The sequence below is a fragment of the Falco punctatus genome, assembly GCF_963210335.1.
Source record: "Falco punctatus genome assembly, chromosome: 14".
Taxonomy (NCBI): domain Eukaryota; kingdom Metazoa; phylum Chordata; class Aves; order Falconiformes; family Falconidae; genus Falco; species Falco punctatus.
Window position 1 is genome coordinate 12,748,887 of NC_137594.1, and position 25,282 is coordinate 12,774,168.

At 37.9% G+C, this 25,282-nt stretch overlaps 1 protein-coding gene across 5 annotated transcripts in view; it reads right to left on the reverse strand.

Moving 5' to 3' along the window:
• The window catches only part of ZNF507 (zinc finger protein 507), a 29,506-nt gene extending 13,602 nt beyond the window's left edge, over window positions 1-15,904 (reverse strand). For 2 of the 5 annotated variants that reach the window (XM_080365068.1, XM_080365064.1), the window contains exons 1-3: window positions 8,972-15,904; window positions 3,333-5,464; window positions 2,075-2,180 (exon numbers count right to left, since the gene is read on the reverse strand). In XM_080365068.1, coding sequence (XP_080221194.1) covers window positions 2,075-2,180; window positions 3,333-5,459 — 2,233 coding nt within the window. In that variant the 5' untranslated portion in view covers window positions 5,460-5,464; window positions 8,972-15,904. The other 3 variants (XM_080365065.1, XM_080365067.1, XM_080365066.1) reach the window with 3 other exon arrangements.
• Between the last annotated feature and the right edge of the window lie 9,378 nt (window positions 15,905-25,282).

Sequence of the window (25,282 nt, forward strand, 5' to 3'; positions counted from 1 at the left end):
TATAGGGATGACATCTGTTTGACAAGAGATTGCTGTACTGCAGTGGTGTTGCAATTTGATTATAAATTGGTTCTGAAATAATTTAAGCATTCCACAGGATGAGTTAATAAAAGTTTAAAAGAACTGTTTTCATTCAAGCCACATCACTAAATTTCATGTGGGGTAAACAATCAATTAAAGTGCATGGCTATAACACTTTTATAAGATAATAATGAGCAAAAAATATTTAACCAAAAAATCTCAAAAGTAATTAAATTGAAAGCAGGCATTTTTCTCAAACAAGGGCTCCTCTTTCATGGAGATTAAGTTACAAGATCAGAATATAAACTGTAAAACCACCTTATTAAAACATACTATTTTCAAAAGCGATAGACATCTTGGTTTTCAGTCACCTTAACAGGACTTGAGCTCAAAAGGTACAGTATTCCCCAAAAACTGACGTTTCACGTGTTGCAAGGTAGTTATTCCTGTATTATGACATCTTTAAAAATACTGGTTTAAAACAAAACATTGTCAGAAGTAATAGTCCAAGTTGTGATCGTAGGTATTTGTAACCAGCTAAACTAACAATGTTTTATTTCCTATTACTTCTGTAGAAACATTTTTGCAATTTCTTCTAAAGAAAAAACCGACTACTTAATGGGGAAGGAACATCCCCAACTACCAGCAGACACTCCCTAGCCTTTTTCCTGTCTCTCCCTGACTTCAGATGGCTCTCTCAGGCTTAGGTCTTAGGGGTGTAATAAGCACTGCAGATCAATTTCCTGAATTTAAATGCTTTCTGCACTGATGAGAGCAAAAAGGAGCTGGGAAGGGTCATTCTACCTGAGGCTGATAAGGTAATTAACTTTTAAATTTCTAACTTGTGTACTGAAAGCCAGAAAAAGAGGCTATGAGTTAAGGAGCTCATTCTATTCTGACATGTACCATGTTGCTTTTGGACAAATCATTACTGGTTGAAGTCATCCAGCCCGGCTCACACTGGTTAGTACCTTTTTCCACACACAGCAGCATCAATTTCAACGATTATTTTTGCACTCACTGATCAGCTGTACAGGTGAGAGTTGAACCTAGAAATTTCAGCTGCATTCTAAGTACTATTATAGTGCACGTTTTGCTATCTAAACAAACATAGTTAGGACAGAACAGAGGTATATGCACAAAAAGGAAATACTTCACCCCACAGCTGTTCAGAGGTGATATAATTACTAGGATTTTTCCACAGTGCTTGCAAAATACTAACAATTACAGTGTTGCCTTCAGAATAAAAATGCTGTAAATATTTTCAGTAACTTAAACTCACCAGAGAAGAGGATGCATTCAAGCTGCAATAATAAATATCAGGCCTCCAGGATACTCAAAGGATTTTGAGACCACATTTTCTCCTAAACGTCAACATTTGGCTACTTCTTCCTATTTCACTACCTTAACACATCAATTATTTGGGTTTTGTTGTTTTTAAAACAAACACTATTAAATTATAAGCAGATACACAGTTAAACAGACATTTAGGAAATGCATACCTACAGTTACCCTGGAAACTATTACAGATACTGGTTGAATTTCTGGAATGCCTTACACTGGCCTCTCTAGGGCTAAAACGAGTGACTCATTTTGGACATTACCATAATTAATCAGAAATTTCTAAACACAGAACGGATGGTATTGTATGTGTATGCTAACAGCAAACTACCACAGTGTGTTTAAGAAAAGGCTTCCTTCTGTTTATTGTAGGTGATTTGGAAAATACTGTAGCTGTTGAAGAGGGGAATTTTTTTTTTTCTTAAAAATTCAGAGGAATACTCCTCACCAGTCATTTTTTCTTAAGAAGAAACACAAGGTCCAATTACAGGGGCTAAAAACGTCTCGCCTACCAATAAATGTCAGTAAGGTATCTCAAAACTGACTATAGTAAGTTTTTCATTCTGGAGAGAACATAAATTTAAGGTTATGAACAGGCATGAAAACACTTCAGCATGAACTAGATCTTAAAACCAGTTTTACACAAATAGAGCAAAAAGAAGTAATGTTATGAGTGACTCTCAGTAATTTCAAGTGTAAATATAAACAGTACCTTCTCTTTCATCTACCTCGTTGGAAACTATTACTTTGTTAGATGTAGCTGTTGAAAAGATATCTGGAAGACTGTGTTGTTCTCTTTCATGATTTCGCAGTTGGCTCTGAAAAAACAATTCCCACATTTAAACACACACTAAAAATTTACACTGTTCACTTCAAATATTGCAATAATTTGTGACATTGTTACTCAAGTTTTAATAACAACTGTTACAAATTTTATGTGTATATAAAGATCAGCCCTCAGATAATTTTACTAGAAACAAAGTAAATCACACTATTTAATAACATGAAGAATTAATGACAGCGACTGAGAGGATTATATGATTTGTGTTTATTTAAAAAACAAACTTCCTTCTTTCCCCATTCCCACAGACAAGTGGCAAACAGTTCTTCCTCCAAAATTATTATGCTCCAAAAGCACTATTAGATTAGATGTTAAAGGATGGCTTCTGTGAAAATTGACTCAATTTTCATATTACCCAGTGACTTAAGAATACATTATACCTGTTTCCACTTGCTTGGGGAGGAAAGAGATCCTTCTGCCACCCTACCTGTACAGTTTTTTCAAACTAGGACTAAACAGCAGTAAATATGGCAGAATTTGTGCTACCATTGCCTAGAAAGAGTTTGAGTTGCACAGCTGGATACTGATGCTATCTAAGTACTGAACTGCATACACAGGAACACACTCACCAGCACTAATGCTTAAACTAGTGACTATAAAAATGGGAGAGGACATTATTCTGCTCTGGTGTGTAATCCCTCAGATCCAAGTTCTACAGAACATCCAGATCAACACAACAACAGAGGAAAAAAAGGAAAGAATTTCTGCTTCATAGTGTCCCATGTTACCTCCAAATACCATGATTACTTTTGCACACACTCACAACTCGCAGGCATGTTTGAGCATTCTTTTAAAGTTTCAACTATTAAGTTCTCTGATGCTTTAATTTCTTCTTGAATGGAATTTCTACATGTGGGCAGAAAAACAACATGACATTAATATGTCCATAAGATGGTTCTCAGGATGGTAACACAGGTGAGGAAGCAAGTTTACTTCAGTGGGTAAAGCAGAGTAATTACAGCTGAATTGTATGTATGGAAAGTGCTGCTGGTAATAATCCTCAATTGTAAAAACAATGAAGCCAGGATGTCAGACTGAATTAAGTTAGAAAGAGGGATTACCAGTTATTAAAAAAGTAACAAAATAGGTTACTTAGCCATTACAGACAGGCACAGGAAAGAACTTTTACCTTATAATGAAAGGATTCTTCACATTGCTTGCATTGATACATTCTTGTTTTGCAGTGGTTGATCATGTGGCTCTCTAAATCCTTACTATTGTCAGCAATGTGTTCACAGATAGGGCACTGGTATGGCTGCCTCTGACGATGGACTCTCAAATGTTGTTTTATGTAGCCCTTATTACCGCTGCTATAATGGCAGAGGCGACAGCGGTAGGGTCGATCTACATTAGGTATATATTCTACTAGGTTACTCCCAGGAATATTTGCATCATTTGCATTTTGGCATTGTGCGTTGTCTTGTAATTCTTTCAAAATGTCATCATCAGAAGCATTCTGATCTGTCCTCTCCTTCAGTTTTTCAATGACAGTAAGTAGTGACATACTGATGCCCATTTTAATTGGCGCTTCTGATAACTCTGGCCTTTCTTTCTGTATCTCAACTATTGCACATTCACTTTGGTTTAAGCCACTAAACTCCTCTGAAGGACTCTTCAGTGAGGATACCACTTTAGAATGAGCCATGCATGGGCCATCGGCTTCTCCCTGTCCTGCACCTGCATCCACAGCATCTTCTCCAGTCAGAGTCATGAAGCTAGACCTTGTTAGCTCTGCAGCTCTGATAGGCATTGTAACAAGAGCTTCTGCAGCTAATGAGTGTAGTCGTAAAGACTCTGAATTTGTCCTTCTTCGTGCAGGAGGCACATTTTCATCAGTTGTCACATTTTTATTAGAGCTTAATTCATTATCTTTCTTCTCGGTATTATTCCATCCTATTATTACTTCTTGAATTTCATCTGAACAGTAAACTTCATCAGGTTCTTCACAAGTAACACGGGACTCCTCTGAGATCAATTTTTTTTCTGTTTCAGTGTCAGTGTCCATCAAAAAAGGCTTTTGTAAGATACTTTCCTCAGCACCTGGCAAGCGCTCTACTATTACATTAACGTGACCCTTTTTATTTGGACTACAATTGATGATTTTCTGTGCTGATGAAAGTAGGCTATCAGTTATCATATTATCCTGTTCCGTATCTGATACAGTCTCATCTAAAACCTCTGTAGTAGGAGAATGCACTACAGACTGATTTAACATCCCTTCCTCTTTTACATTTGTTCCTACTGGTGATTTACAAGACAGTTGCTCAGAATTGCAAATCTGAAGTTGAAGAGACGGTTCACTATGGATATCAAGTTCACTGTTTTCCAAAGAAAGAACAACTGTATCCATGCTGTGAGGTGTGTGAGTTACTACTGTCTCTGACAAGCTGGCAGTTTCATTTTCTTCCTCAAAGATAGGATAGGAGCAATCAACCTCACCCGCATGTTTCCAAGCATGTGTTTTCAACATTCTTTGCTGTCCACAGGTGTACCGACAAATTAAACAGCGGTACATGCCATACTGCTCGTAAGTATACCATTTTCTCCTACCCATTTCAGGCATATTAGTAGACTGAGTCACATCTTTACAGTCCAGATTTCCTGCCTGATCAGTCCCTGATTTGACACTTCCTTCCACTGGCCCTTGCAAAACCGAACTTGCGACATTTACACATTGCTGCACTTTTGTCTGGATGCTGTTTTTACCATCACTCTCGTGGTAATTTTGGAAGTGGGATTCAAGTTCTTCTTGGCTTTTGGAAGCAAAATGACATTCTGAGCACATTAGTATCACTTCATTTTTCTGCCCATGTTGTTTTATATGCTCTTGTAGTGTCAAGAGAGAAGGTGATAGAAATTTACATAGACTACACTGGTAGCACGTCACTTTTTTTTTGCTTTGTGGAAGACATTCAGTCACAAAATAATCTGCTTGTAACTCTTCAGTCTTTTTAGTAGCAATAACAGATAGCTCAATTGCTTTAGCCGGGATTTCAGAAAGATCATCTGCATCAAAAGACTGTGCAGAAGCATTAGGATGGGAACGTTTTTTCCCTATTAAAAGGCATCTTTGTGACTTCTCACTCTCCACTATTTTGCTTAGTTTCTGGATGACATGGATTAGTGGATCAGTTTTACATTTTCTCTGATCTTCACTGTTCTGCAGTGTTGGGCCAATGACTGTTTCAGAAATCAGCACAGCTTCCTGTTCCCCAATATTTGGCATCAATACTGCAACACTGCTTCCTTCTTCCATAATACCTAGGAGAAAGGGGTTTATAAAAAATTAATATTTATACATGCACAATCATAAAAATACAACCCAGTCCTATTTAGATTTCTCCCTCTACTAAATATGGATGCCTAATGCCACTAATTTAATTAAACCTGCCAGAACGGCCATATAAATAGCCAAAGATTTTGAGGACATTTAGTGGATAGCATAGACGCTATTCAATACAGCTGGACAGATTAATTCCATGAGAGCCTGTAACAGCCTGACTCCAAGTTGTACAAGGGCAAGACATATATTTGTCAAATATAGGCTGATTAGCATTGTTACAGCTATTATCTTTTTCTTTACAAGGGCCACAGATTTGAATGCTAGACACTTAAATATACCAATCAATAGTAACTGGCATATTTACATTTAAAAACCATGATATAATATGAAAATGTATTCAAACGTACTTACTCTGATACACTAATGTCTCCTAAAGCACATGACAATTTGCAACAACATAATTTACAAAAATAAGTAATTTTTTTCCTTGAAATGTTAGGAAAAGAAAGTAATTCTGGTATTTACTTACATTAGTCATTTCACTATGACTATATTAAAGACCATTCACATGTCAAATCATACTTATTATAAATGTCATTTTCTAGAAAAGCTACTAATTGTAGCTTTTTCTACAATTCCTTAATTATAGGGAAAATCAATTGGTACTAAAGTTATAAAGAGTAATTTTTTTCTGTTTTGAGGGAATGCTAAAGGCAATAACTACTTCCACTTCCACTTCCTTTAAACATGTCTAACCATAAACCACAGGCAATAACGTGGTACTATTGGAGGTTAAGTTAGAAGCCAATATATATAAATTTACATGAAAACATACTTTGTGATGTGGGCAGAGCTGTGGGGTGAGGGGTGGAGGAGTTGGACAAGAAGTCTTACAGTGAAATTTACTTCTGAAAAAATAGCTAAAAATAACCTATTTGAGTTCCACTATATATACACACCTATATTTTATACACAAAATGTATTTTTATATACTATATATAAAAAAACCTTGACAATAAAGAGATGCCAGGTATTTCTTTTGTCAGTCATCTTTGAAAATGTATCCCAAGTTCTTTAATGTGGATTATTTATTATTGTTTGTTTTTTTTTTTTCCCCAGAAAGATACATAGGCCAAACCAGAACTTCCAGAACTGGTCCTAAAGAACCATGAAATTCATTCTTTTCTACTTACAGATTCAGTATACAGCGATACAATGAACAGACATATAAGAGTGGGTTCTGTGGTGCCCCTTTCCCTCTACAAAAAAAAATCTGGGCAGAACTATTCAAATTACCTTTATTTGCCATTCAACTTACAATTCAGGTTATCATCAGAACTATCAATATTAGCTACGTTAGTATCACTCACACCTCTCAGAATCACAGAATCATTTAGGTTGGAAAAGATCATCCAGTCCAACTATAAACCTAGCACTGCCAAGTCCACCACTAATATGCTTATGTAAAATATTTCAAATTGAAAATGCATCAGTATTTGTGAATTCTGAATCATTAAGGAACACAAGACTACTCCCTTCAATGTTGCTATTTTTCAGTGTTAGTTTGAAGATTATTTACTTGGCAATGCTTATAACCTACATTAAAATTGAAAAATTTAATAAAATTGTTTATAAATAAAGCCATAGAGCAGTTGGATCCATGATAACTAGAAAACTAAGCTACTTAAGGCCTTATGACTTTAGCTGGATCTATGTAAACAGATTAAAAATGATCAATACTGCACTGCAATAGTAGATCAATTGTAGGAGACAGAAATTAAATAGTATTTAAACAAAAAAAGTATCATTTTACATAAGAGTATACCAAATAGCCAGCTTATTTAATTCAAGTTCAGTATCATCTTATTAACAGGAATCAATGCATGTCTCCATAGATTTATAGTGAAACATCCAAGTATTTAACTTTTAAAACATAAAACAATAGACATGTTGATGTGCATATTCTGCTTCTGTTTCTGTTACGCATTTGGCACAGTATATTGAATGACTAACTGGTCTATGTGGCTAGGAAAAATTATACCCCTTTCATGTAATATCTCTGATTATGCATTAACTTAAAAGAAGCTTAAGGCTGTTATTTGAAAACTATCCTATTCAGTTATACAAAAATACTTCACTGTTTGTTTCATACTGGCTATAATATGTTCAAAAACCATTATGAAAAGTAAACAAATGTGCTTTTTCCCCTGAAAGCAAATGTAACATTACATGAAGTAGTCAAAGGAATAATGTCTAATAGAAATATTTCCAATTTGAGAATGAGTTAAGGAAAATTATAAGCCCACGGTGCTACTTTATACTTAGTACTTTTAAAACTTTGTAAGTGATGCTAAGTAGACAAATATTTCTTCTTTTTCATCTGAAAGCAGCACAGAAACCAAGATGAAATATCGTATGGTCTGTCTGACCCTAAAAGAAGTACGCTGCCACGTACTATTGCTATGTCAAAAATGAAAACAGAGCGTGTACCTTCAGATGCATCGATCTGGGGTGCTTGTAGCTGCTGGAAGTTACCACAGGTGTAACTATGGTATGTATGTGTTACGTCATTCTTTGTTTAGAGTAGCTGTAGCGCTTACTGCTGCAGACTTTGTTTTTTAAAGGGCTAAGAATTGTACAAAAATTGAGTTTTAGTAACTACATTACTTTCACGAAGCACAAAGACGCCTCAATCTCATAAAACTTCAGCCGGGCAAACGGCTGTGCCAGCGGGTGCCGCTTACACAGTAATTAAGGTGCAGGGTCTGGGGGTGCCAAGGGGCAAGATCCGGAGCAGAGGGCAGCGCCTCTTGCCTTGGAGCTGCCCGCTCCGCCCGCGTCTGACACCCGGGGGGCAGAGCCAGGGTGAAGCGCCCCGGGTCGGGGAAAAGCCAACCGCCGCGTTGCACAACCGCCTCACCGAGCAGGCCGGTCTGGTGGCATCGCGGCTCCTGAGGGCAGGGAAACTTCTCCAGCAGGAGCTGGGGCTGCCAGCTGCCGCCCCCGCCGGCGCGGGCCCTGCCCCGGGACTGCGGCTCGGGCACGTCCGGCCGCGGATCCGCCGGACCCCGCTCCGAGGCTCCCCCCTCCCGCGGGGCCGCCCCCGCTGTACATCAGGCAGGTGCCGCCGGCGCGGCCTTCAAGCAGCGCGCTCGGCGCTACCGGCTGGGCTCGGAGCAGCACCCGCCGCGCCGGCGGGCGAGCCGCGGGGATTCTGGCTTGCCGGGGGGGCGGTGCGGCAGGAAGAGGAGGGAGGCGGCCACGGCCTGGGCCCGGCCCGGGGAAGGCGCCACCGGGAGCCGCAGCCGCAGGCGGCTCCGCACATGGGCTGCGGCATGCCGGCCCGGGGCCTGCCCGCCACCGCGCCCCGCGCCCTACCTGCCGGCCGGCCGGCCACCGCCCGCTCGCCCCGGCGGCGCCGAGGGCCCGCCCCTGATTTTTACCTGGCTTTCAATAAAGAAGAAAAAAAAAATTTTTTTCCTCACCCCCGGCCACCGCTTCAAGATGGCGACGATGGAGACCGTATCACGTGACCCGCGGGCTCGGGTCAGGTGACCGGCGGGTGGACGCTGCCACCGCGCCGCCGCCTCCGCGCCGTTGCCACGGAGACGAGCGCGGCCCCCACCGCCCGGCAGCCCGCCCGGCCGCCGCCGCGGCGCCCGTCGCGCCAGGCTCCCGGGCCGCTGCCGCCCCGCTGCCGGGCCCTTCCCTCCACGCTGGCCGCAGCGCGAAGGCGGGCGGGAGCCATGCGGCGGGGCGGCTGTGCTCCCCTGGCCCTCTCACAGGCGGCTTCCACCGGCCTCCTGCCTGGGCGCTGCAGGTTGAGGTGGCTCCATCGACACGTTTATCGTCCTAACTCATATTTTCACGCAGCGCGGAGCCACAACAGCAACGCACCACCGCTCCTGACGGCTCTTGAGCTGGTGGTTTTGTCCCAAATCTCAAAATACTGGGTGTTTACCTTGCAGCTGCGGCGCCACGTCTGTGCCGGCCAGCGGTTCCTCAGTATCGCTGTACCCCGTGCCACGCCAGGCAGCACGATGCCCTTCACGAAATGCTGTAGGCTCTCCCAAAAAGTGTTTCCTTTCAGCACTGTTTTCAAACTGGTAAAACACCCGTGCTTCAAAAAGACCCCAACCGAACAAAAAACTCACACAACACCACAGCGACCACCACATTTTGGGTCTAAACTGGCAAATGGATGCAAATGTTTCCAAGAGTAAACTGCAGAGAACTGACAAAGTTTAGCAATTAAAAAAAAAATATTAGCAGGAATGTGGAGTCGAAAGCGTATGTGGTATGTCATGGGCGACCTTAGGAGCTATGTGTCAGGAACGTTATGTGCTGTGAATTTATGAGGTATTTCATATAAACTGAAAAGACAGAGGGATAATGAGTTTCAGCAGTGGTTCCCAGCTGGGTGAGGGTGAGTGAAATCTAATGTTCAATTCTTCGAAAAAGCCTTGAGGTGCATTCAGGTGTGTGGGTCTACAGCTGAATTTGGGGGGGACCTGGTACAATTGTAGCAACTTTTTGCAAGTTTACTTCCTCCCTCAGCCGGGAGTTTTGTAAATAACTGTATATGGTTTCATAGAGGTAGGAGATGTGTTTGAAATACTGGTAAATCAGGTGTTACTCAAGAGATGGATTTAGCCATCCTTTCAATAGGCATTATTTAATCTCTAATTTTCCATTGTTGCTTCAGTTCCTTGAATTATGAAGCTTTATTTAATTGTGTTAAGTTTTAAGACACTTCAAAGCTTATCCTACAGTCTGTGACTTGGTAAGATAACTTTTGTAAGATAATTTTAGTAAGGCTTTTTTAAAAAAGACATTGCTTCAGGGGAAATGCCAGGATACAATCTGTCTTAACACCTACTAAATGACATTTCATTCTTTTTTAAAGTAGTCAAATGTAGTAGTAGTAATAACAATAGCAGTGTGTTTCACCTTTTCTGCCATATTAAATGGAGCCTTTTCATAGAAATGTCATTACTTTTCATGGATCGTGTTCCTTTAAAAGCTTAGTTTTCACCTCTATATTTGTCATAGTTTAATTAACCAGTTATCTGAATTGAATCACGCTTGTAGATACAGAACTCTCACCCTCCTTTTTCTAATCAAAATATGCTAGGATCTGATATGTCTGGATTAAAAATACTGCATTGATAATGAGTAGTTGTCTTCATACACTGTTTTTCTTCCCTGTTGTAATTAAAGCTGGACTAAGTTAAAAATTTCATCCTCTGTTTAAGTATGACTGTACAACAAAAACAGATTTAGGTTTTCTGCTTTTACATTATTTTGAAAGGCTACTTAATTCACCAAGTTCTATTCATATTTTTCATTTTCATTGCTTTCAAGTTGAAGGAAACATGGAACCAAATGAAATTTGGATAAGGCAACTGTTCCTGAGTGGTAGAAATGAGACACTTGTACTGAGCATAATAAGTTCAGGCTGTTGATGTTTTTGTAAAAGTTTATACAAAACTGCTTTGTAATTACTGTAAATATGTACAGAATGTCAGTGGTATGAGTTTTATGGTAAACATTATAAGCTTAATTTAAAAGAGTAATACATAGTCTAGAAACACCGAGTAAATATGGAGCTACATCAACAAAGATGCTATCTTGAAGTAAATACATGCAAAGTATACACACTTTTTTGTGCACGCTTTTAAAATAAGAGAAATCTACATACAGTAACTTGCCTATAAGTGTCTGTTTATTCTTTGTGGCCTCAGTCTTAAACTCTTTTCAGTCATCAGGATTAATGATTAGGTTTATTTTCATTAATGACTTGTACAGCAATGAGTTATATAGTTGTCAATAAAAAATTCAATTTAGCCCATGAGTTTTCTACATTTTTGTGCCTGGCTGTTCCAAAGCCATTCCAAAAGCTTTATAATTTTCACATTATTATAATGTATGATATAAATGGAGTCCCTGAATCTCCTGAGTGGAGATTAAATAAACTGCTTCAGAGCTCTATTTACAAGTGAATCTTGCGTGGAGCACTGGTTGGAACGGAGGCCTTGGCTTGTACATCTCCTTCTGTGTGAGCAGTGACCAAGAGTACTGTGTGAGCACTTTGAGTGCCACGTAAAGAAGTAGTTTTCTTCTTTTATATTTCACTTAAGTCTGGCAGCCTGGGGGTGGCCTTGATCTATCGTGGGGTAGATCCACCATAAAAAAAGAGAAACTTGCAGTAGCATTGCAACACTGTTGGCAACTAGGAATTCTTCCATCTTTACAGAAGAAGTGCAACACATGAGCCTGGACTTATTTTTCTCACGTTTTTTTGGATGGCACAATCTGTTTCATATTGTCTGTACCTGTGTACTAGGTTTATCTGCTCATAGTAGTTCTGTTTTGGGGCAGGGGGCTGGGCGTGGGGAGGAATGCAGATTGCATAAAATACAGTTGATTAATGCATGAAAAATAAAGTTCTGGGTTTCTCAGTTAGAAAATGGTGGAAGAATTTCCATATATTTACGTTGGTGCAAATGTATTGGCTACTTTATTAGGCTGGCATCTTGGGAATCCTTACTGTGAAGCGGAGCTTTACACAGGGGACATTTTGACCCTGTAAATATGTAAGTTTGCAAATGTGGTGTATATTCTATGAAAATAGTAAGAGAAGAGTGGTAAGAACATAGGAAAAAATATGTTATTTATATCTATATCTGTATAGATGGATTAAGAATTATTATAAGTACTGAAAAATTATACCGGAAAGAATGAGCATTGCATTGCTTTATTTAGAGAGACAGTACAATAGAATATGATAGATACATAAGGATAATAAATAGTATAAAGAAAATACAATACACTTTAAATATGCTCCTACTGTTAGACTAATCAGGTATTCTGTGAAGTTGAATGGTTGCACTTTCAAAACAAGCACAGAAAATTTTTAGATTTTTTTTTTCTTTTATATATATGTAATTAATCTTTGGAATTAGTTGCTACAAGATATTGTAGAAAAAACCACACTTTGTAAGATTTAAAAAAAAACAAACTAGATTTTTGTATATACAGAACATGTATAGGTGTTCCTGGTAGAGTTAGAGATGTCTGAACTATATGAAATGTCAATGTTTTTAGTATTGAGGCAAACATTGATGGCAGTTACAAAGAATCTTCCCTTGTGAAAGGAGTATATAACATTTAACGCTATGAGGTTTGGATTGCAGTGTCCTTTGAGGTGGTTGCGCTTACCTGCTGTCAGAACCTTTGCCTCGTATACAGTCCTTTTGTACAGTTAGATTAGTTATCTTTTTTGTTATAGCCTCAGAGGTCTTTGTGCTTTGGCACTGAGGCATTAAAACTGAGCAGAATTTATATTACTTAGATGGTTTACTTTGCTTTATACAGCCTTTTCTACTACAGAATTAGGGAAGTTCTGTAGTAAGTGATATTTCAGCTGCAACAATGACATCTAGGGGCTGATTTATATTAATTTAATTTAGAAACGTATCTCCTATTTTTTGAGAAGATGGTTACTAATATGTTTACTAAATCTAAGTAGTATTTGCTAAAAAGCTGTAAATCAGATATATGTCTTATATTCACAGAATAGGCATGACATTAACTTCTTATTTTTTGTGTTTTGTTTTTGCTTGATCTTTCTTTTAATTATTTTAGTACTGCTAACACTGCAAATCAGTGAATCTGTTATTCCTTTAGACCTTGTATATTTTCATGATGGGTTATCAAATGATGAGATTTTTTCTCACTCTGTATTTTATGTATAACTTTCAGTGAATTAAAAAATATCTTTCACTCTGCTTTCTTATATGACTTACTCCGTCTCCTAAAATCACATCTACTTTATTTTGTACAGGAAATGAGACCAAAAATCCCTACTGAATAGTCCACTGCTTCCCCCAGCTTTGTGGGTGGGTAGATACAAGCTTGACTCCAGATTTAAACCGTATGATTCAGGGCCACCTCTAAGCTATACGTAAATCCAATTTTATGTATGCAAGTAAGTGTATACGTAAAATACGTAATTGCAATTTAGAGATGATTTAACAGCATCTGTCCTGTTATTTGCAAACTTACTTTCTTTCCCTTGAATCTTAGTTATTTGACCATAAGTCCCTTATTTGAAATTGCTTTTAAAATAAAATAAAATAAAATGCTATATTTCTTTCTCATTGGTTTCTTCACTTATATTTAAAACTTCTTCTCAGGAATAAGAGAATATACTTTTTTTGCAAAATTCCCCTCATCCCATTCTGTGGAATATGTAGTTCTATCTTTAACATACTGACTTTTCATTGGTATTGAGAAGAAGAGACCTGAATAAGAACTCTTGAGTGTAAGAAATAGGGAAGGCTCATCTTTTTCCGTAGATATTTCCTTAAAATTTTGAAGTCACATTTGTGGTTTTTGGAGAGTGTTACTGGCTCGAGAAAAACTACACCCTAAATGTTAGGTGCTTTAAAATGTAAAACATAGAGCTATATTTTCATGGAATCTTCCAGTCAGTGGTTAGGAGGCACCCAATTTTAAAGAGTGTGAAAAATCACTTGATATGAGCATGCTGGTGATATACAAAGAGTAGAAGCAAGTGTAAGCTAACTTCCTTCATAGCTTTTCTGGTATATAGGAGAAAGAAACTACAACGAGGTGAGCTGAAAGTAGTGAGACATTATGGAAAGCTTCACCTTGGCTCAAATCAAGGTACTGAAATGTTCTTTACAAGGTGTTTTTTCTGATGCAGTTATACCAACAGGAACTTACATAACTTCTATAGAAGTTATACTGGCACAGCAATTCTTTTCACAACTGCTGTGGCTGCTGGTTTCTTCTGTGAAGTAAGTGAAAGCTTATTTGTGTCAGTGGTATGGGCAAACCATAATTATAACTGTGTTCTATATTACATCTTATATAAAAATGTCACCAAAAATCACATCCCTAATTACTATAACTATTTTAGTAGATGATTTTTACAGACTTGGTCAAAGGATCACAATGGGTGTATTTGTCTCATTGGAAGGTCTGCAGTGAGTATAAAGCAGAAGAGGATAAATGTGAGCTGTAGGTGTGTGGATAGGAGTGGAGGAAGGAAGAAGCTACAGAGAAAAATTTGTAAAATTCTTAAAAAATTAGTAAATTCTTTTAATTTATATTTTTGCCTATATGAGCATAACTGTCATTTTATGATTCTGTACTGAAAAGGAGTGGGTTTGCAATGGTGACTGAAAGTAGTAGGTTGCATTATGACTTGAAGAAATGATTCAAACACCAGTGTTCTGCCTTTGAAAAAGCACAATTACAAAACAGCCAAACCATGCTATACTCCACTTAATAACATTTCGAGGCAAAATATGGAATCAAAAGCATTGGATCCTCTGAAATAAGGGCACTGCAAGAAAAATTCTTAGGGGATGAGCTAAAATTCATTGATTCTTTGAACTCAATTCTACAGCAAGCTAGGGCACTGGAAGCTTCTGAGAGTCAACAGAATCTAGCTTTCCAGTTAGCCCATCCCTTTACCAGTTTAAAGTTCCCTGCAGCTGTGGGAATGATAATGCTCACTGGTAGGTGACAACTGGACCTTATTGCCATCTTTTACTTTTGGGGGAAATGTTAAATCAGAAGGTGTGATTCTTAAGAGGTGTTTTGCCATTGTCTTCAAAGTATCAGGGCTTCTCCTAGCCCTTAGAATATGCAATTTTTAAATGTCTTTATTAATATGAAGACAGTGTGGTCTGTGTACATGTATTGAGGACAGATCTTTTTTAAATTAGTGAAAATAATGAGGAAAGTTTGGATCAGTTTTTACTGTTGAATTGGCCATGGGGAAGCTCCCCTTAGAATAGGGGCAAAAATTATTTAGCTGTACAGAAAATAGCAAGGCAGTTTTTAGAGACTTGCCACATGATGTCCATTATTATTTTCCCTTTTTATTACTTTGCAGATATTTTTGCCAGCTCATACTCCAAACGGCGCTTTCTTACGCATGTAATCCAATTAAGGGAGTGTAGAATGTGATTTATTATTGGCAGCTGTAGCAAGGGGAGTCATACGCACAAAAGACTCCTACAACAATGACAGCAAACTACCACTTTTTTTCTTGTTACAGTCAGTGAAAATACAAGTGTCTTTTTGACTCGTAAAAGAAATCAGCTGTATGCGGAGTGTTGCATTATAGCAGATACATACAGATCCTAGTTGTTAGATTTGCCATTTATATATGCCTTGGTGACTGTCTTCAGTGTGTTTTACACATTCAGGAGAATTCATTTGTGAACGATAAGTGGCAGTAAGCCTGGAATCAGATCCTACATTACATAAATTAGTATTTCACATGTAAAAGGGGAGCCCCTAAAAAGAATCAGACTCCCTGGAGTTCTAATATAGCTAATATTCCTGTAATGGGTTTAATTGCTGTTTTTTTGTTTGGTTGTTTTAACCATTGTAGTTAAAAGGCATTACTTTTTCCTCCTTGTTAAATCAGTCATCATAGACTAAAATACTTTATGATGCAAGAAAGAATTTCTAGAGTATATACAACATGCTAGCTCCCAATGGATAAAATGCCACCAGAAATTTGTAAATCCAATCAGGTGTATCCATGACTGAATGTCATTATCAATTACCAATATAGGCCAGAATAAAGGTATTAAGGTTTCCTGCTCAGCATGGAAACCACTGAGTACTTTTGAGTACTTCTCGTATCTTTAAAGGGAACTGTGGACCAGTCCTCTGTCCTTCAGTGAATGGTCTGGCTAGTCCTGGCAACTTTCCTTGTGTTCCATAGATTGATCTTCTCCTGCAGAGGCTTTAACTTTAAGTGAAATCTGTTTTTTTGCCAAATGGGATTAGGCAGGGTATTTTAATCAAGCACATAGGTGCTTGAGATGGGTTTTAAGCTGTAGATTGTAGTTATACAGTGTGAGATTTCTCAGGGAAGTTCGGTGTAGAAGTCACGTTAACCTAACCTTGATAAATTTTCCAAAATTTATACAGCTGACCGCATATTTATCATGTGTGTGATGGTGTGAAGCTTCTGTTATGCTCTTATAGAACTCTGAGGAGTACAAATTTGCACAGTTTCTGAGCATCCATATGAACACAATGCTGCAGATGTTTCGTAGTACCCAATAAATACATTGTTCCAGTTTTCTTCATTAAAATATTTATTTGGCTCCCAAAACTTTAAATAAGGAGATTTACACAACTTTCTATCTGTGGTATAGTACTTATTGTGCACTTATTCCCTCAAAACATATATTAAAATATTAATATAAATGTGATAAACTGGGGTTCTCCATCCTACTGTGATTTTAATCTGAAAGTTTAAAAAAGCAACAAACCAAAACCCCAAAACCCTGGAAAGGTACTGGACCAAATGTTTAATTCCCTTATCAATTTTACTAAAGTCAAATTCTTCTTAATTAGTTTGTTTGAAATTAGTACCTTATGGTTTGAGTCACTTTATGGACATTCCTTGACATCCAAAGATTGTATTCTCTAACCCTTAGCACTGTGCGTGCATGCAGGTCTGTAGATGACGTGTATGCACTTCCGTGTACACAGAGATGTCAAATTATATTTTCATTGCAAATATGCATGTGGAATCTGCACACAGTGTTGAACAACTGCATGAAAACAAAGGAGTCTGTTCATTCTCACTTACTGAATTTTGCTACTGTTTATTAGATACGAGTAGACCAAAATGAACCATCACACTTTTCTGTAGTGACCTTGAGGTGGCAGCAGCATTACATTCAATTCTGCCATACACCAAGTCCATTAAAGGTGAAAGTAAAATTTGCAATAAATCAAAATAATACTGATTGTTATAATTTTATTACCAGAGCATTAAGTCAATAAAACTTATCTGAAATGTCATTTGCATTGTATACAATTTTTACTAGTTATCAAGTATGTTTTAAAAGCATGTTTAAAACAACCAAATGAAGAAATTGGTGATAAATTGTTGGAAAGCTGGGACTTGTCTAATGGTGTAGTAAAACTAAAGTCTGTTTTGATCTCTTGTATTGTAAAAGACTGTTTCTGAAAGCATTTGTTAGTGTAATAATGTCTTGTGTTTTGACTAACTATATTTAATGTCCTAATGTCTGATTAAATATTTTCCTGCAAGTTGTCAGGTCCTTTTTCATTCATGATTTTATGTAGGAAGGTCATCTAATTATATGACACCCTTTCAGTGAAGGAGAATGTGTTTGTTTCTTTTAATAATGAGGAATAATGAAACTTATTTATGTTAGAAGTCAGAGAAATTTATTGGAGAATTACAACATGAGAAACATGAAAATTAAAAAGAAACTTTTAATAGCATATTCATTACCAAGAAGCTTGCAGGTAATGAAATAGTTGTATGAAAGCCAGTATACTGGGTGATATAATACTGCTCGTGTCAGTTTTCAGGACATGGTTATTATGCATTTCTATGTTGTCAATTACTATTAGGTTACTAAATTATTATTAGCTAATTAGTCAAAATAGGAGGCACTAGAAGAAATGGCTAAAAGCATTTGTTTTTACAAACTTCTAGAACAACTAATACTCCACAATGATCTTCTGTGTGGGCTGTACTGCTGCTCAGGTGGTGCTGGTTTGCAAGACTAACACAAGTTTGGACTAGAAGACCAAAGAAATATCTGTTACACAGTTTAATGGTGTTGAAGAAGCACCATTCAAAAATAGTTACCCTAACAAATGCAGAGAAGTTGATGTTAGTGATGTGTTTATAGATCAGTTAAAAACTGATTTGAAGGAAACCCTTTATGTACCTGGAGTTCATATTAATAAAAATATACATATATTATATATTTATATATATAAAAATATAAAGAAGTCCCAATAACTGATTAAAGATAGCTTATGTAACAGTTAAAAATAATTCAGTGATAATTTAATAAAAAATAAGGTTATATAGAGTATTTAGGTTTTGTGTTTTATTCAATCTTTAGCGTTCTGTGTTTATACTAAGATCTGAAATTTAGACCTGTTTACCCTTATTCTTTACCCATGTTTCACTGGTTTCGTCTGTTGACCAGTTGTACCGTGACAACTTTTTCAACTAATGAAATACGAGTATTACATAGAAACAGTTATAGAAGCATATAAACAAAAATAGAAATGTAAGTTGAATTATAGCTCCAGAATGATGTGTTATTAGATTTAAAAAGCAGGTAGAGAATCACAAACCACAAGCCAAATGGAGATCACGATGCATGAATGCTGTTTGGGCTGTGCCAGTGGTTACTAAATCTGATACAAATACTGTTACTTCACTAAGACCTAGATCTGGTCTTTTATTTCTTCTGACCTGTACTGTAGTTTTCTCTTTGTCACACCTTGCTGTTTCGTAAGCTAATTTCTATGATTTAACAAAATTTCCAGAGATATGAATGTAGTGACAAAGAAGCAGAATAACTGAGGTAACAGTGGTATTCCTGTGAGGAATGTCATTCACTGGGAACCTCTTTCTTCTTTCTTTCTGATTTTAACTTTATGGCTCTTTATCACCGAAATATGTTTACCTCAGAAATAAAACTAAGGCCACAATATATATGAGCTGAACATCATTAACATGGAAACTAATGTGAGTAATTTCTTAGAAATATATAGAAATGAGGTTTAGTGGGTACTTCTCATCTCTGTAGGTCAGGAACCTAGATTACCAGTATCTCAAAATCAGAGATATGCTTTTTATTTGTCTTTAGAGCACCAAAAGCACACATTTTGTTGGAGAAATTAAAACATTACGATTGTCACAATGGGGGCTCTTTGTAAGTATACAAAAATCAAATAAACAAGTTGTCCTCAACTTCAACGGGAGAAGAATCTGTAATAGATGTTTATTTGATTTTCCAGAGATTTTGACCTGCAGCCAGTATTTTAGGATTTATTCAAGTGTTAGTTTAACATTTGCCTAATGGTTGTGCACTAATGTTAAGCAAGACCTTGTTGTAAGACCTTATTGTCTCAAAATCACAACATTGTTGTCTTAAAAGTACCATTGCTATACTGCAGTGGAAGTACCTGATGTGATCCATCTGTTTCAGTTAAGCTGTGTAGTATCTGATAAAGCGTATTTTATTATTTTGTGGAGTAATTTGTATAGCAAAGAATATATTCCAAACTGTTCAGCTAGCAATACTACTGTTCAGTAAAATCACGTTACTTAGAACATTAAAACAATCATTCTAAAACATGATTTATAATGATTTGAACATGTTTGTAAAAAATAGATGACCATTGTACATTTGCAGTTGACACAGAGGTCCCTAATGTCAAGAAAGCACTCTTGACCTTGATGGGTAGTTGCAATTCCATTTAAATCAATTGCCAATACAAGTCAAATGAAGTTCTTATGGCTGTCTAGTGTGCACTTCCCTGTTCTTCTGACATTATTGTTCTACTCCAAGTCATTCTTCAATCTTTTAACAGCTGAAAGGGACCTGCATTCTGCAGCTTTATGGGAAAACAGCACTAAGTTGTACTTCTCTTGTGTTTTGAAAGCTTCCACTCTTTTTCACTGACTTTATTTCCAAGCTAACCAAGCAAACCACATCCTTTTCTACATAAAATGGAATACTTGGTCTGTTGCTGGCAAAGCCAAATATTTCACTATTACAGTGAATGCAGAATACATTTTCTGTGCCTACAATTTTACTGGTCATTCATATAATTTGATAGAAAAGAAACGGATCTTTTAACTCTGAAAACTGGAGACCTGTTTCAGTTTAGCTTTATTAAAAGCTTTCACTATATTAAACATGATATATTCTAAACATAATTTACATTAAAAATGATGGTGAATACAGTTTTTGGGGTGTTTTGTGGGGTGGAAGGGAATGGGACACAGCAACTCAGAGAAATAACTTGAGAATTTATTCTGTGTGCATGTCTGGATGCTTAATACTTCAAAGGATTTTTCTAAAATTGGAGATTAGTATATGAAAAGTGATATGAATTTGTTAAATATTTTACTCAAAAGAGAAAATCCTTGGATATACAAAACTTTCTAAAAATATCTGGGTTTTGTGTTATTAACTTACTTGTAATGGTTCCACTCTTCTAAATGAATTTAAGTGTCTGCTTTTGACAAATGAGGATATTAAAAGGTCACATCATGCCACAGAGTTTACAAGACTGAAAAAATCCAAGTACAAATACTTTCTCAAAGACAGATAATACAAACTATGGCTAATCCTCTCCAGCCCCCCAAACCTCTTTCATAAGTAGTCCAAGATTTCAAAAGATCCTGTATTAATGAGAATAATAAGAAAACTCAATTTGACTGATATGTTAGCATTACATACAACAACTAATAAGAATCGGTAATGAAAAAAGTGATTCCGGCTGGATAGTGGAACCTGGCTGGGATAATATTAACAGGGTGCAGCAATTAATGCAAAACTAATCACCAGTCCTCCATGGAGAAATGCAAATTGCAAGTTGTTAGAAGGCCTGTTTTGTTCAATAGGATTTGTATTGCAGCTAATCCACTTAGCAGCATCTCATGTTTCTCTGTTGAGGTGTTTTTTTGGGGGAAGTAATGAAGTATTATTCCTTTCTAGAGTTTATGGATTTCTTTAGTTTCTCTGTTTTGACTCTTCTGTTTTTACTAAATATGCAAGTATGTTTGGCTGCTCTTTCTTTCCCATTCCCAGGGGCTAAGATCAAAGTAAACGACCCTATTTTGCTCATTTTCCTAAGCCCCTGAAAACTATTATATGAAGCTATAGCTATAGCATTGACCACTTGATGTACAGGAGATGTGTTAAATATACTGTCCTTGTCTGTGCAATTGAAATTCAAAGATTCTGCTGTCTGATGTTCTGCCCATTTGCTGGTGAGCAAGAACAGCTGCATAAAACCTGCATTTAGTTACTTGTCATTTTCAGTGGTAAACACAACATGAATCAAACCTTTGTGCTTTGTGTTTTAATTCATTCATTTAGAAGTTGTCATAAACAACATTGTTTTGTTAAATGGTCTTTTACTCCTTCTTACAGAATGTATGCTTACCAGCAGTTGGTAGGAGGAAATGTATCAGTGATGGGTTGGTCTGTTCCTCAACAAATAAACTTGTCCCTAAGCCTGGGTATTCAAATACTGTGACTTAATTGCTGAAGAAAGTAGCTGTGCTGAATAGAGAGAGGTAGCACATGTCCTTATGACATTGGTAGTATCATAGGAAGACACGTTTGAAGGAAGACACCTAATCGCATTTACCTCCTATTGAAACAAATGACAAAATCACATTTGTCTTTAATTCACTGGAGAAGCAAGTTCAGGTTTAGTGTAGAAATGCAGAATATTGGAATACTAACGCCTGATCTTATAAACCCAGTTTTGATGGCAGTGTAAATACCATTGCTTTTAATTAATTATTGTAGCATGTGTTATAAGTAAATTTTGTATATGAAAAGACAATGCTATTAAAATCAAACGTTTGTCCAAGAGTTGGCGCAAGCTAGGCAGTGTTTGTGTTTTCACCAAGTGTTATGTTTGGTTGCCACTGAAGCTAAAGAACCAAAACATAGAAGATTGTGAAGTCCCTTATCTTCTGTATTCCATTGAATGTTTGACCTTTTATCGTATAATGTAGTCTTTTCATACACTGAAGATTTTGATCCAGATGAGCAACAACCAACAACAACTTCCAGAAAAAGAAATAATTTTGGTTTGTGCAACCCTTTACTCTGACATGAAAGCCTTTTCTAAAAAAAAGCCATCTGCTACTTTATTGTTTGATATCAGCGGCAGAATAATGTTTGATTTTAATATCACACTGCTTGGCTATGTACTGCACTAATTTGTTCTGTGACATCAATGAATCAAAGTAGAGTTCCTGATAGAAGAACATCAAAAGGAAATTAATTTCCCTGTGATAGTATTAATAATTTCAGAATGGACGTGTTTTGCTCAATTATTGTAACGATTGAAAGCTGTGTTTTTGTGGAGTGTTAGATCAATATCACAACTGCTACACAAATGGAGTGTGTAAGAACAAGACTGGTACTCTTCAGTAGACATTCAGGAGTGTCATTGCTGATGGACAAGAAGTTTGCTCAACGTTCTTGGTAGAATTTCATGGTTACTCAAGGAAAGGAGACATGGAAGTGTCAAATTGGTGGGGAAGGGGAGAAACTGTCTGGAAAAAAACCCATAACTTTTCAGTACGTTGAGGAAGATGGTGGGCCTGGCAGCAAAGGTAGCATCAGCAGAGTTTGTAACCAGATATTAACTGTGATCCTGGAAGAACTGTAGTGCAAATGGAGACTAATTGATAATAAATTTCAGGGATACTAAATGCATCTCAGGAAAAGACATGTGTGAAAGTATAGCATACTGGAGGTGTCATAATGTGTATTCAGTATACATCTCCTGAAAATACTGTTCTTTTAGAAGTATTTTATTAGTCTCTCTCGCTTTTTTTTTTTTTAGGTATAATCCTTGTCAGATTAATATAATGTTTATTAGAAAGTATGTTCCTTTATGTAGCCTTCCCAAATATCTTTGCATTTTTATTCACATCTTTCCATACAAACAGATATATACAAGATTTGACACAATAAAAGAAAATGAGTATTTGTAAATATAGATCCTTCCAGGTGCTTACACAATTCATGAGTAGAAGAAAGGGTTACTACAGTAAAGTATGCCTGTTGTAGCTACACAGTATGATACCCCCAGACGGACTAGGTCTATATTTAGGGTTCCAGTTGTGTACTGAGAATAGAACTAAATGAATACAGAGGCCCAAATGTGTCAGTGAAATAAATATTGGCAGTATGGATGTATGATCAAAATATCCAAATATATCCCAGACTGACTGCAGAATTTACAGTCAGTATCAATCCAGGCAGGTATAAGATTTCACATAAATCTAGTATTTCCTTCTTTCTATATTTACCTTTAACTTCCCCTCTTTTTTTTGTCATGGTCCTCCCTCAACTGACGGTCAGTAGTGTTCATCAGCCTGGGGATGTGGTGGGTTGACCTTGCACTGCAGGCAGCTGCACACCCAGCTGCTCTCTCATCTCCCTCCTCCACAGGACGGGGGGAAAATAAGATGAAAAAGCTTGTGGGTCAATTTAAAGACTGGGATATCACTTACTGATTGCTGGCATGGGCAAATCAGACTTGACTTGGGGAACATTAATTTAATTTATTGCCAAATAAAATAGATTTGGATGGTGAGAAACAAAGACAAAATTAAACACCTTCCTCCCCTCTGCTTCTTCCCACTCTCAACTTCACTCCTTCCATCCTGACTCCTCTACCCACCCCAGCCCCAGTCAGGGCATGGGTTTGGGAATGGCAGGTTGTGGTCGGTTTGTAACGGTCCATCTCTGCATCTCTCTCCTCCTCACACTTTTCCCCTCCTTCAGTGTGGGTCTCTCCATGGGCAGCAATTCCTTCAGGAAACATCCTCCTTCTCTGGCATGCGGCCCTCCACAGGCTACAGTCTGGGTGCTCCCCTACAGTCTCCCCACAGGCTGCAGGGGAATCCTGGCCCCTGGAACACCTCCTGCACACCCTTCTTCTCTGATCTTGGTGCTCACAGGCCTGTCCCTCAGGCTGTCCCTCACACCTGTCCCTCAGGCTGTTCTTTATGCCTGTCCCTCACACCTGTCCCTCAGGCTGTCCCTCAGGCTGTCCTTCATGCTTGTCCCTCAGGCTGTCCCTCACACCTGTCCCTCCAGGCTGTCCTTCATGCCTGTCCCTCACACCTGTCCCTCAGGCTGTCCTTCACACCTGTCCCTCAGGCTGTCCCTCATGCCTGTCCCTCAGGCCTGTCCCTCCGGCTGTCTGTCAGACCTGTCCCTCAGGCTGTCCCCTGGCTGTGGGGCAGCGCTTTGCCCTTTCCCAGACCGGTTTCCCCAGAGGTGTCGCTGAGGGGCTCAGCTGGGCCCTGCGTGGGGGCGGCCACAGAACCGGCCGGAACCGGCTGGAACCGGTCCTGTCAGCGCAGGGCAGCCCCGGCCTCTCCTCACAGAGACCTGCCTTGCACGCAAGGGAACCTGGACTTGGGCACTTTAACACCATGTACAATAGATTTGTACTAATCGTCTCTTAATTTCTTATTCATATAAGACTGCCACTGATATTAATGAGCTTGGTTTTTGTCTAGGACAGTGCAATGACTTTTTTTAAGATTCCATAAAATTCCTAAAAAGACTGACATACTTTCTTCTAGATCAGTGCTGTGAGAATGAGGCCTTTTTTCTGTGTTGGCTGAGACAGTATCAGATGCTTTCACAAGCTCTTTCCATCTGATATACTCTAATAATACCTTGTATTAAAGGCAGTAGATGAGTGAGTAGGTAGTATGGTGGAAAGGCTTCCTCTGGATGACAGTAGAAACTTTGGGAGGATCAATGCAAATGTAATGGTCAGCATCTCTATTCTAGTCTCTTCTTCACCACCTCCTTTGCTTTCACTTCTGCTCAAGCTAGAGTTTTCAAAGAGAAACCAATTTAAAGTGTTTGATAGTATAACATTTGAAGGAACTGCTTCACAACAGTCATAGATTCACAGTACACCATTCTGACCACTGCGAATGTGCTGTTTGGATTGTCCCCACCTGCTTCAAAGGTGATGAAGAAAGTGATGACAGGAAAAATGTGAGGTAATTCTCCTGAAAGCATTGAACAAGAGCTTGTTTCCAATTGATGTTGTGTAAATTAAAGGAACCTTCACAGTTCTTCTGGTAGATACTAGGGGATAGAAAAGTTTCTCCCTTTATGGTTTTGCACACAAGTCCCAAGGACTGCAGAAGTCAGATTTATTTTTTT